General features: G+C 57.7%; 1 protein-coding gene across 1 annotated transcript in view; it reads right to left on the bottom strand.

The window, feature by feature from the left end:
- LOC119111197 (cadherin-23-like) overlaps positions 1 to 12,559 on the bottom strand; it is a 125,364-nt gene that overhangs the window by 28,574 nt on the left and 84,231 nt on the right. Inside the window, exons 7-8 of the mRNA XM_037235018.1 lie at positions 12,043 to 12,053; positions 11,569 to 11,685 (exon numbers count right to left, since the gene is read on the bottom strand). Coding sequence (XP_037090913.1) covers positions 11,569 to 11,685; positions 12,043 to 12,053 — 128 coding nt within the window. The remainder of the gene's footprint in view (positions 1 to 11,568; positions 11,686 to 12,042; positions 12,054 to 12,559) is intronic.

Genomic DNA, 12,559 nt, shown 5'->3' with positions numbered 1-12,559 from the left:
CGTCCTGGGCTATGGTGGGACGTATGGCTCCGTCGGCACGCATCTGTGGCACTGTACTTCCTTGCGTCCCAACCGGCGACACACGTCACGTCCTCAGCTAGGGTGGGACGTATGGCTCCGTCGGCACGCATCTGTGGCACTGTACTCCCTTGCGTCCCAACCGGCGACGCACGTCACGTCCTCAGCTATGGTGGGAGCCATGACTCCGTCGACACGCAACTGTGGCGCTGTGTTCTCGTGCGTCCCAGCCGGCATCACACGTCACGTCCTGAGCTGTGGTGGGAGCCATGACTCCGTCGGCACGCTGTGGCACTGTACTCCCTTGCGTCCCAACCGGCGACGCACGTCACGTCCTGAGCTATGGTGGGAGCCATGACTCCGTCGACACGCAACTGTGGCGCTGTGTTCTCGTGCGTCCCAGCCGGCACCACACACGTCACGTCCTGAGCTGTGGTGGGACGTCCGGCTCCGTCAGCGCAACTGTGGCGCTGTGTTCTCGTGCGTCCCGCCGGCACCACACGTCACGTCCTGAGCTGTGGTGGGAGCCATGACTCCGTCGACACGCAACTGTGGCGCTGTGTTCTCGTGCGTCCCAGCCGGCGACACACGTCACGTCCTCAGCTATGGTGGGAGCCATGACTCCGTCGACACGCAACTGTGGCGCTGTGCTCTCGTGCGTCCCAGCCGGCACCACACGTCACGTCCTGAGCTGTGGTGGGACGTACGGCCCCGTCAGCGCACGACTGTGGCGCTGTGTTCTCGTGCGTCCCAGCCGGCACCACACGTCACGTCCTGAGCTGTGGTGGGACGTACGGCCCCGTCAGCGCACGACTGTGGCGTCGCGCGGGGTGCCCCCATGCGTTCCAGCCGGCGCAGTACGTGGCGGCACGCGCAGAATGGGGGTGCATGCGCGGTGTATCGAGAATACCATATTCTACATCACGTCAAGTGGAACGTTTGCCAGATGTGTCCACAATTTGGCACGTTTTCTGCTAACATTTTTATGATATCAATGACACTACGTAAGCGAGACATTGGCATGTTTGCCCGCACGTGTCAAGCGTGCACGTTAACCATGGCAGCTGCAAATTATGTTGCATGTGACGTACGACACACGTCCCTTCACCCGTCGTCGCTCGTGAGCGCAAATACTGACTTTCTGTAAACGAACTTGTGGCACCATTTCTGTCTAAATGTGATAAAGAAACGGAAAGGATTCTGCGTGACGTAGCATAGAATCCATGCCGTCCGGGTCGCTTCGTACACTGAAAAGCACATATTACATGAGGTATGACGTCATGAATGACGTTGAAGGCATATATGCTTTGCCGCCCGTGTCGCCGCAAACACGCCCTAGGACAGATGATTGTGAAGTGCCTCCATTCGTGCCATGGTATGACATGGAGTGAGGCGCAAGGCAAAGGCTCAAGTGACCTGAGGAAACGATCCCAGGAACTGATTGGTATGAATGCCCAGGAACATAGCGCCATTTCATATCTTCTGTGCGCGGCACAAATTTCAGTCATCCACAAAGGTCATCTTCATTAAAAAGTAAAATGGCTGGCACGGCCCACCATACCAGGGTTGGAATTCGCTACACGTATTTTACGGAGAAGCGGAGACCCGACTAAAACTTTTGCAATAAGTTTCGTCGCGGCCAAGAATGCCCGCCCAGCCCAGGTATATGTATGTTGTTGAGGATATGCGACTAGAGGGCGACTTCGTTTCTAATTTTTCTAATCTGAATGGATATTAATCTCAATTCGCCTACGCCACAGAATGCCACGCTACACCAGTGGTGCGGACCATGTTGCGCCTTTGCCTGACACCACACATCTGGAAAGTAACAGTGCTTCCAGGTCCTAACGAGCCAGAAAGATGGATTGGGCCATTTCCCACCGTTTTCCACATTCTGCGCCGTATCTCGGCACCAAGAGATGCTTAAGACGTGAAACCAATTGCAAAACACAGGCGATTCAAATTGATTGATTTTAAGATAAGTGCAGCGAAGCAAGCGGGCAAACCCTTGTCTGAAACTAACTGAAACCATGTGATCAGAATTGTGCTTGATTTTGCCTCCCTCCCCTCCCTCCCCAAGCATCGCTTCCGACGCTGGGTCACGAGGCATGTGCCTGACGTCGATTTTAACTCCGGGCAGCACAGAGCAATTCCAAGCCGGTTAAGGTTTTTCCTAGAGCATTATTGCCGGGCTGCAAAACGGCCAGATAATTTTGACCTATAAAAGCTAAAGCCCCCGGATTAAAAAAGCCTTACACAGTTTCGAGTCGATTCTGATTCCTACCTAGGGACGTACTGCTCAGTCGTGAAGTCGACTCCGGCGAAACGGATTCTGATGAGATAACCCGCCCTTTCAGTTGCATACAAGCCGACACGGGGCATGAGCTGACTGCAAGTTAGCGGTTTACCTAGCCTCCATTTGTTCAGCATAATAGTTGCTAGAATACAGCAAGAAAGGCTGCCTTCCACTTACGTTTCGATCCACACCGATCCACTGATAGTGCAAATCAATGCGGTTGACACAGATCCATATTGATACAACTGAGTTAATCGTAAGACGTATACGGTTGACGGTGGTCTCGTCAACCGTAGACAGCTGACGGAGCATCTTTTACCATAAACCGTTACTATGTACGCGAACCCCGATCACGCAAGCAAATTGGTTCCATCTTAACTCAAGGGAGTTTGCTTGATTGCTGAGTGGACCCCGACTCCATCAGAAAGCAGACTCAAGTTCGCACGAGAGTCACCTGCAGCTGGATGAGCCCACGCTCCCGGCAGTAGCGAAGCACACGCACACGAACCGGCGCCCGAGGTAAGTCAGGCGTGGTAGCTCGGAGTTATTGACAACCTCGTATCAGATTTGTTTTGCAGTTGTTGCTGTCGAAATTTGGTCGGGTCTGCACATCAATGGTCCTGGTGGACTAAAAGCATAAAGCTCAGCATGCCGGCACGATTGTATTGCGAACAATACCATCGCCGTTCAACCGCGAGCATATCTGAGCCGGGTAAAACGACAAGAGAAGCAGCCTCGGGAAAACAGCAACTCTACATTGTGGACATTATTTGCCACATCTATAGCGGGGGCAGATGCGAGCAAGCGAATCACCGAAATCCGGGAGCAACACATTTATTCTGGCATCCACGGCGGGTTGGAAAGAGGTCGACCTACAGCTGACTGAAGAGCTCCCACAGAATGGATAAATCCACCAGCGTGACGACAGCTAGTTTAAACTCCCTCCCCATCAGTCAGTCGGCATGCATGGCAGGCTGGGATATCGGAAAATGGGCCCACCGCTGATAGACGGTCATGTAAACTTGGCCCTTTCATGGCCAACATGTCATGCTACTTTAAAGAAAGCCGACCACAGTGGCACTAAGTGTCTTGGCGTTCTAAATTGAGACTTATAAATGAAGACGCTGCATCGAACCCCCCTGTGAACAACGACCGGACCGTTTGAGAACGACTTCTCCAAACCCGTGGCGTATGGGTACTTACGACGGCTGTTGAGCCACGGCACGACCCTGCTGCGGTGGTTAGTGGCCCTTGGTTGGCAAAACGAGGTCCACGTTGGGCAGCAAGGCCGGGCACAACTTCTCCTCCCTCCCCCCCCCCCCCCCACGCGACTGGACAACGCAACATCGACAGATACCTTACAGCCGGGCCTGCGAAGCCGCTGGATGATGCTTTATCGTGTTCATCCGGTGTGTGCCGGGTTGCTTCGTGGTGGTGATTTGAAGATGGTGACACCACTGAAAGATGATGCCACAACCACGCTTGGATATTTCTCAACAGATGGCGTGTGAGCTAATGCTGCTCAGTCCGCTTCCGAACATCTTAAAAACTGCGCCATCGCCGTCAGCGTATAGCCCATGAGAGCCACTGCGTCCCTTCGGATATCACGTCTGCAGTAGTACAGCGGAAGCCATGCGCTAACGAATACAAATCGGGCCCGATAACTCTGACGCGGGGGAAAACGCACATAGCATCCATAGAGGTGTGTGCCCCCCGTTATCAAACTCATGACATGCGCTAATATGTGGTGACTTAATGTTGACAGTCAAACATCACAGGTGCGTTACCCCTTTGAACGTGAGAAGACCAAGATCGAAAGCATGCAATTTTGTTTTACAACACGCATTTGTGAGTTGTGATTGCCCTCCCCATTGCGAAATCCTGCCTACGCCCCTGCCCCCACGAATGGCTGTGCTGAAATTCCGGTAAAGAATTGGTAATGCTTCAAACTTGAGGCGACACGACAGGATAATGCCAAGCGCAAATTGATGCGATGATATAGAGCTATCAGCGGCCCATTACAGTCTGCAATACCATGAACTCTCCTTCAGCGTTTGTCTTGTTAAATAAACATCAAATGTCACAGCATGTCGTTTTACGGTAGTCAGATGTTTGCGTAACACCACTTGCTGAGCACAAGCTGAAAATAGCGTTATTGCAGTCAGATTACTAGGCCGACCAGCATGGCCGCAATTTTCTTGTTGTAGTAGTCCATTAAACAAACTAACAAATGCTAGAATGCCGTCAAGTATTTGCAGTATTCAAGTTCCTCCCGATTCTTCCTCAGCGAAGCTTCTTGATACCGAAGCTAATCAACTCTCATACGCATTCGATAGTATTTCATTCACTCCCAGCAAGCGTCACAAAAAGATGTCCAGCCGACAGCACACGCTCTAGCAAACGGGAGTCGGCCGACCCGTGGCCCTCTGAGCGACCCATCCGATGGATCGGAGTGGGAGGAATAGGACAGCAGAGGCGGCGGCGACTCGCCAGTCGCTCGGTTCGACCGGGGCCAGCCGGGCGCTGGACAAAACCTGACCGAGACCAGCCCAGCGATGGACCAAACTCGACCGAGACCAGCCGATGGACCGAACTCGACCGAGACCAGCCGATGGACCAAACTCGACCGAGACCAACCGATGGACCGAACTCGACCGAGACCAGAGACCGACTGAATCGCACCACGCATCGCACCACGTATTGCAACACACATCGCACCATGCATTGCACCACGCATCACACCACCCCCATCCGATGTCGCCAAATTTCTAGGATTTCCTCTGTGATATCATGGCACTTACATGAGCTACCACAAGGCCCTTTTAACAGCACCCTATTTCACAAACTGCCACCGAGGCTTTGCGGTCTTGGTGCATGGTTGGTTGAGTAACATTTCCGACGCATAACGCGTGAGCACGGAAAGAAGGCACCCATCCTGACAAGGCAGCATGACAAGCCGCACCAGATTTTGGTGCGAATAAAAGAACGTCGGTGATTGGCCCAGCGAACAAGGAATTGTTAACGAGGGGTCGGTTGGGTGAAGTTTGAACCAGTACGCCACATGAATTATGTGACATTCACATTCCCACACTCAAAGTACACCTCGAAAAGAGCCGCTGTGATAAACACCACAGGTGAGGAATCAAAGCCATAGTGTAAAGCTTCGTTTAATTCGCGGGACGATGGTTTCATGTTCGGATATCTTTTTGCATAAGCCGTGTTTCAAGCTTTCGTAGCATTTGTCACATACATTTTGACATATTAGTGTGTTGCAAGCATAAGAGAACATACGCATTGGAAAAGGCAAGGAAATGAAATGAACTACTTTCAAAGTGGGGAGAAGGAGTCAAATGATATTCATCCCACAGGGTCTACTTCAAATAGAAATTCTGAGCTGTTCAGAAGGATTTTGAGAAAACTGATGTTATTGATCAAGTCGTATGCGTCTGATGTAACAATAAGTGAAAAATACAAGCATAGGATACTCCCTTTAAGAAGCATGGCGTTTTGCACACAACCTTACACTGAATATCGAATATTCGCCGTGAACTATGCACCCACGAATTGCAGCATAAAGCTTCGCGCAAGACACGTGCGCAATATAGTTATCACCTAACATACAATGGCACACATTCCACGCTAGTAAAGTCGAACGTCCTGGCAAAACAACCAATCCATCAACAAAGCCGGAGCCGACCTGGGACGAAATGATCCGAACCGGCAGCCATATGGCTCGGACGGCCTGCCAGGCGCCCAGTTCGCACAGCAGTCGGCCGGGTGGAGGCGGCGTGCGACACGAGCTTTCGCGGTCCAAGCCTCTCGCTGACCGCACACTCACGACAGAACAGAAACCACCACAAAACGGGGAGAAAGCAACTTTGGTGAAACGGCCTGGTGGCTCGTGGCGCGAGCGCCGCGCAAGAATGGCCCCAGCCCATCGTCACGCCTCCGGGCGAAATAAATGACACCAAATGAGACGCTGTGCGTTCTGAAATTGCTGGTGTTTCGCCTTGATTACCCCAGACCATGCGCGAAACCAAACAAACGAAAACCCGAACCCCGACCAGTGTACCGACGGACAAATTGTCACAAAGAGCGCGGTGGCGACTTATGTGTGCGCACATGTGTGAGCAGACACATGAATGGCAAAACTGTGCATGACCGAACAGATCATTTTCCCCATTCTTTCCCCGGCCATACACAACTCCGCTCGTATTACAAGATTTATTCATTTTTCATGAGGCGGCCGGGCGCCGGCACCCCAGTCACGCTGCATCGATCATCAAGCCAATGCGCGACACACGCGTCTGCCAATGTTTGTTCTCCACTTCACCACACAGTCGCTGACAAATTCCAGCCAATCGCTCACGACTACCATCGACCGTCAACGGTGCGCGTCCCCGCGCCGGCCGCGTCGCGTCCGACGCCGCGCGCCGGGCGCGGCCGTCCGGCAAACGGCGCCGCCACAACAGCCTGCTTATTTAATCCGGACAGCCGCACTGAGGACCGCCGGCTGCGAAACAGTGGCGCCGCGTCGGCGGTCGTTAATAGAGGCGTCACGCGGGCCCGGCTGCGTATCAAGATCGCCGGCGCCACGGCGCGCGCGCCGCCGGAATAGCTCGGCGCTGGATGGTGCCCGGTAACGCACGGCCGGTCCGCAGCGCTACCCTGACGACGGCCTAAAACCTTCCGGCTTGGCTTTTGCGTTTATTGTTTACTTTATTTCATGCAGTTCTTGGCGGGGGAAATCGATGAAGTTCCAAGTCGATCGCAGTAAATTTAGGGAGTTTATCATAGCAGGGACCGCTGAGATCTGTGCGAATACAGTCTGTTTAAAAGCGAAAAACAAGTAACGATTCCCCCTATAGGCGCGCGGCCACCTTTCTCATTCGACTTGAGTGAAAGCGACGTTGAGGCTGGTCCGTCGTCATAACAAGCCTCCCTGCCATTGGCCCTGTGCCTGCGGGATGAGGTGAGTGACTCAACTCACCGCCGCGCTGGCCTCGGCAGTGGGCGGAGCTTAGGTCCGGCTCCGCGGCAGCGCCGCCCTGTTCGAGTCGCAAAATTCCATTACGCCTGCGGAAACAAATTGCTATTGACTGTCTGACTTGACCAGAACTTTTCTAAAATCGCGGCGGGCTCTGTTGGATTCGACTCGTATTCAATGCGATCAAATCAAAACTTAGGCGATACCCCCTACAAAAACCAAAGGCTCGAAGCCAACGCTAATAAGGCCGTTAAGCGCTGTTTGAACGCGCCTAACGGAAACTGGACACGGCCGGAGACAGGATTCATGGCAAGGTGAGCCCTGGATGGAAGGAAGTATCATGTGGACTGCGCCCTGGACACGTACCGACCGGATAGCCGACCGCCGTAGTCGGGTTGGCTATCCGGGATAGCAGCAATCGAGACCTGGGGAAGACAGGGAGCGCAGCTACAAAAGTCTTGTAATGGCAGGCTTCACCAATGGGACATCCGTCCAGTCCCTAAAGGTCTCCGCCCGGTCGGCGGCGGTCTCTGTCCGGCCGGCGGAGGTCTCCGTACCGCCGCTGACGGTCTCCGTTCAGGCCGACCGGAGCCGAGGCCGCCGCCGCCGCCGCCTGGGCACCACCACGGAAAGCGGTCGGTTCCGGCGGCGCCAGGTGAGTGGCGCGCACCGGAAGTCCTCGGGTCGCTCACCGGACGGCGCCGCCGGGCCCACGGAAGCGCGTCTCGGGCGTCGCCGCCGCTGTGGCCGGGCGTCCGACGCCGCCGTTTAAATGTTCAAACGGACGGGGTGGGCAGGGGGGGGGGGGCTGGGGAGGGGACGGGACAGGTGGTCCGCAGTCACGGGCCGTGGCCACCGGAGGGGGAGGTCACGGGCACCTGGCGAGCGCTGCTCGTCAGCTGGGTGTCCCCGGATGGATGGGAAAGGACGCGGCACCGGCCGTCACGGCCGGTCAGCTCCGGTGAAGCGGCAGAAGGGGAGCGTCATCACCGGCTCCACGTGCCCTGTCGACTGACGTTTCGCAGGTCCTATCTGAGCAGCCCATCTGCTCCAAACAGAGCCGTGTTGCCTGAACCCGGCCTACGGATAGCTTTGGCGCCGGCTTGTGTCTGGCTCTGGCGCCAACGCGCCGCCACAGAGCCCCACTGCGTCTCCACGGCAGCGCCCATGTGCCTGAGGTACTGCTTTAAATTCGGTCACGATCACGGCTCTGACAGCGGACCCGGCAGCCCGACAACCGGCGAGGCTACACAAACAGCCATGTTGTTGGGCCTGACGCTGTTGTCACGTCTGTGTGACGTCACCCGGCACCTGGATGCAACACGGAGCACGACATCCAATCAGCTGCCGCTTCGTCCGCGTGCCGTTTGCGCACAATTAACTGGTGTTGGTTATCAGTTGCGGCGCGCTGGCAAGGCCGGCAAGACGCGGAGCCGCCCGGCGCCAAGCGCGAATTATAATAATGGTTGATGAAGAGCTGATGGTTCTAATCGGTGCGGAGGTTTTTACTGAATTCGCAAACGCTTTCTTGTGGCGGTAACGATTCAGTAATCGTGAGAAAAACACGTGCCCATCGGAGGGAATAAATCAAGCGGGTCAAATTGAGGCCGCGCTTGCGCGATGCAAAACACCGGAATCATCAATAACGTACGGAAAAAAACCGGCGTCAAACGTAAAACTGCGGGGAAAAACACGCCCAATTTGAGCGGCATAAGTCACTCAGACGTGTTCAGATGCCTCTCCTCCCACACAGCGCCGGTGGCCGTGACAGCCCCCTTAGCGCGGAGACAGGGCGCGGAGCTCCTCTCCTCCGCGCGGCGGCGCGGCCTGCGGCGGCTCCCACCAATTGCGTGACGATGGGCACCTCCGCCGTCAAAACAGCGCGGGACGCCGCGGCGTCGCCGCTGCCTCCCTTCCGGGCGGCGGAGCTCTGGGCGAGCTCCCGTCGGCGGACAGTGACCGGCCGGCCGGCCGGTGAGGGATGACCGCCGGACCGGCCGACACGGCGCGTCCCACGCCGCCGGTAAATGGTGACAAATTGACAGCACGCCGCTCCGCGCCCGGTCAACAGCTGCCGGTCCGGCGCCAACGCCTCGCGCCACCGGTTCGAGCCAGGGGCGCCGCGGCGGTGAAGTCCCAGCACTGGCGCCAGCGCCGTCAGAAACGTGCGGTCCCAGCCAGCACCACGGTGGTGTGAAGTCCCGCCCAGCGCAGCATCAGGAGTTTAGTGCCGGCCGGTGGTGTGGAGTCAGCCAGCGCCGTCCAGTCAGGTGATCAGAGAGACGGCGGAACGTGAGAACCCGAGGCTCAGCCAAGACGCTGTAAGAAATTTCAGTCTCAATAAGGTGCACCCGAACGTCTGGACCCGCACGTCTCCAATGGCCTTCTCTCGATCCAGATCCAGATCCGTGCCTGTCTTCAGATCCAGACCCCTGACGGCCGCCACAGGTCGCCAGCTCAGCACCAACTTCTCCCTGGGACCCGAGTCCGCCGAGACCCGGTCGCCGTCAGTACCTCCACCCAAAGGTGTGGGCTGTGGCACCCAGCTCCCGGCCGCCCGACCGCCGGTGGCGCTTTTCGCGGCGTCCGCTGCGCGGACACGACCAACACGCCGTGCCCGCGTGCCAGCCGATGAATTAGCCAGGTGCGAAACCGGCACCGATGACTCGGCCTTTCTCGGCGCTGCAGCGCGGCGCCGGGCGACATCTGCACACTTTTTCGGCGGCTCTTAAACAAGCACGCGCCTGCAGCGCACAAAAGAGCGACGTGGGCTAATATTGATCCGGCGATGAGAAACGTCGGCCGTTGTGCGCACCCGGAGCCGGCGGCACGCCATACGCCGAGCGTGCACAGCGAGCCGGAGCGCTCGATGGGGATCAATCGGGGCCACGCGCGTCCGGGCGCGGCTGACGGGCCGGCGGCGCGCCTCGGGGTCGACCCCGGGCTGACCGGCCGCCGGGCCGCTCGGGTCATTACCGGCGGCACACATCGTGGCACGTCAGGCCCGAGTACCCTGCAGCCCGGGTGCTCAGTTTCAATCAGCGATCTGGGGAGCGCGGCCCGGCGGCCGTGCGGCGTGTGCGCCGATTTCAATGATGCAGCACGTCGCAAAAAGCGGCCGGCACGTTTCGTTTACATGACAAAGGGGACGGCCGGGGCGGCAGGTCGGTCCCTCCCCCTCCCCGATCACGTGACTGGGCAGATCAGCGGACATCCCGGGACAATGCGCCGGCTGGCCGGCCACTAGCGCGGCCCTCGCAGACCTCTCAATTACGGCTAACTAAGCCGATAGTGGGCTTATCTCGACCGGCACAAAGGCGTCTGATTACGTGGCAGTGGCAAAAAGCGGGTCCTCGTCTTTTAGACTGCGAGATTTGAGACTCTCTACTCATATCCGGTCGACTGCCGGCGCCTGGGACGACTCTGACTCAGCGGGGGGTCGGTATCTCGGCATCGGAGTACATTCGATCCAGCCGGCCGGGCCGGGCCGGGCCGAGGCCAGCACCGCTCTCCCGTACCTCCAGACCCGACCCGGGACGCGCCGCAGCCGACGGGCGCCGTTACTCTGCCGCATCGTGTCGAACCTCGTAAATGTCGCGGCTCACTGGCGGGAACGTTGGTAGAAAATGAAAATGGTGGGCATTTTAGTATCTTTTACACGAAAGTTTTCCAGGAATTATGCCGGCCGAGCATCGAGGGGCCCTCTTAAATTTGTTGTTCAATATAGATAAGTGGACACGTGGCAACAACTCATGGTGTGCGGATAATGCACAGTGGAAGTGCGCATAAAAATATATAAAATGTCGGCGTCAAGTGTAGAGTACATACACGTCCCTCCTAGAGTTCCTGGCATGCGCAGGTCACGACGCCAAAGGTCTCGGAACACTTTCCCTCCCACAGCCCGTCTGGCCAGGTCACCAATCAGCATTGCATTGCCCAACAACGAGATGGGGGAGGCCCAAAGGACAGATCAGTTGGTCCCGTTGACTGTGCTCGACTCTTGAAAACCCACGCGAGTATCCGGCAGTTAACATCGTTGTCCTGTCGAGAAGCCTGACGTCGCCCTCCGCCACACTTAACACTCTCCAGGTCCTCCCGGCCCGTAGCGCGAGGGCACACGAGAGGCCCTGCTCCCACACGGATTGGCTGACATTTGCCAATTTGCCTGCCCTGTGTTTTCGCCGGTTTTTGTGGAAGCTCTTACGCCGGGCGGCCGCCGTGTTTACGCTACACCCGCCGGGAGGCCGGCGGCCGTTTTTCCACGTACCCGGATCAGGAGCGTATTGTTCTTGGTGTCGGCTGTCACGCTGCTGATGGTGTACTGCTTCTGCTCGAAGGTGGGGATATTCTCGTTGCGGCCGTCGCCGTCTCCGCACCTCAGCGCCTGCGGGCAAACGTGCGGGTCAGTGCACGCCGACACGGGAGAGCAGCGCGGGCCGAATCAATGCCCGCAGCCGGCACTGAGTCGTTCAGCCGCGCCGGCCGTTTACGAGTGCAGCCGGCGGCGGGCGCCGTCTCGTAAAGTAACGCCGCGTCGGCAGCGGCGCGGCGCGGCGCCGTCCGCGCTCGGCGTCCTGGTGCGGTCAGCGGCGATCTCACACTCGTCAACCGCCGGACCGCGGACCACGCCGGACCGGACCGGACCGGACCGGACCGGAACCCACTGGTTCGCCGCCGCAGCGCTGCAGGAGATGATCGAGTGCCGTGAGAACCTGGCGGAACAAAACGCGCCGCCAGTTACCGCGGTCGCACCTGCACGGGCGCCGAGGCGGCGCCGGCCGACCCGGCATGGGAGGCGCGCGCCGCTCTCAGCCAACGGGAACACGCAGCGGCGTCCGCAAACGGTGGGAAACACATGTAACGCACCCAGAAAGCTCTTGGAGCTACGTAAATGCGGCTGCCGGCTGCTGGGCGCGCGCGTCTTTCCGCTAAGTAATTGAGTTTCCGCTCATGGAGCTTTGTGGAGGGGCAGGAGAGGGTGTTCGTGCCCTCTCGGGCGGCGCGGGCTACGTGCCCGGCCCCGGCTGGCCATTCACGTGCGCAGCGTGACAATGTGGGGTGGCCGGCGTGACGGCGGGGTGCCGCCACGGCCCTGACACCCGGTCATTATCGGCGCCCGGCGGCATTCAGGCCCGGCCCGTGACGCGACCGGCGCCGTGATCGGACCTCGCGCAGGCTTCCTCTCCGCTGCGCCTCAATGGGTGTAATGCGATATTAGCCGATCTCTCATGACACAGAGTACCGTTCCGCCCATTCAG

Source organism: Pollicipes pollicipes, unplaced genomic scaffold (assembly GCF_011947565.3).
Source record: "Pollicipes pollicipes isolate AB1234 unplaced genomic scaffold, Ppol_2.1 Scaffold_7261;HRSCAF=8764_pilon_pilon_pilon, whole genome shotgun sequence".
Lineage (NCBI taxonomy): Eukaryota > Metazoa > Arthropoda > Thecostraca > Pollicipedomorpha > Pollicipedidae > Pollicipes > Pollicipes pollicipes.
Note: the sequence above shows the minus strand (reverse complement) of the source record. Positions and strands in the feature narration are given on the sequence as shown.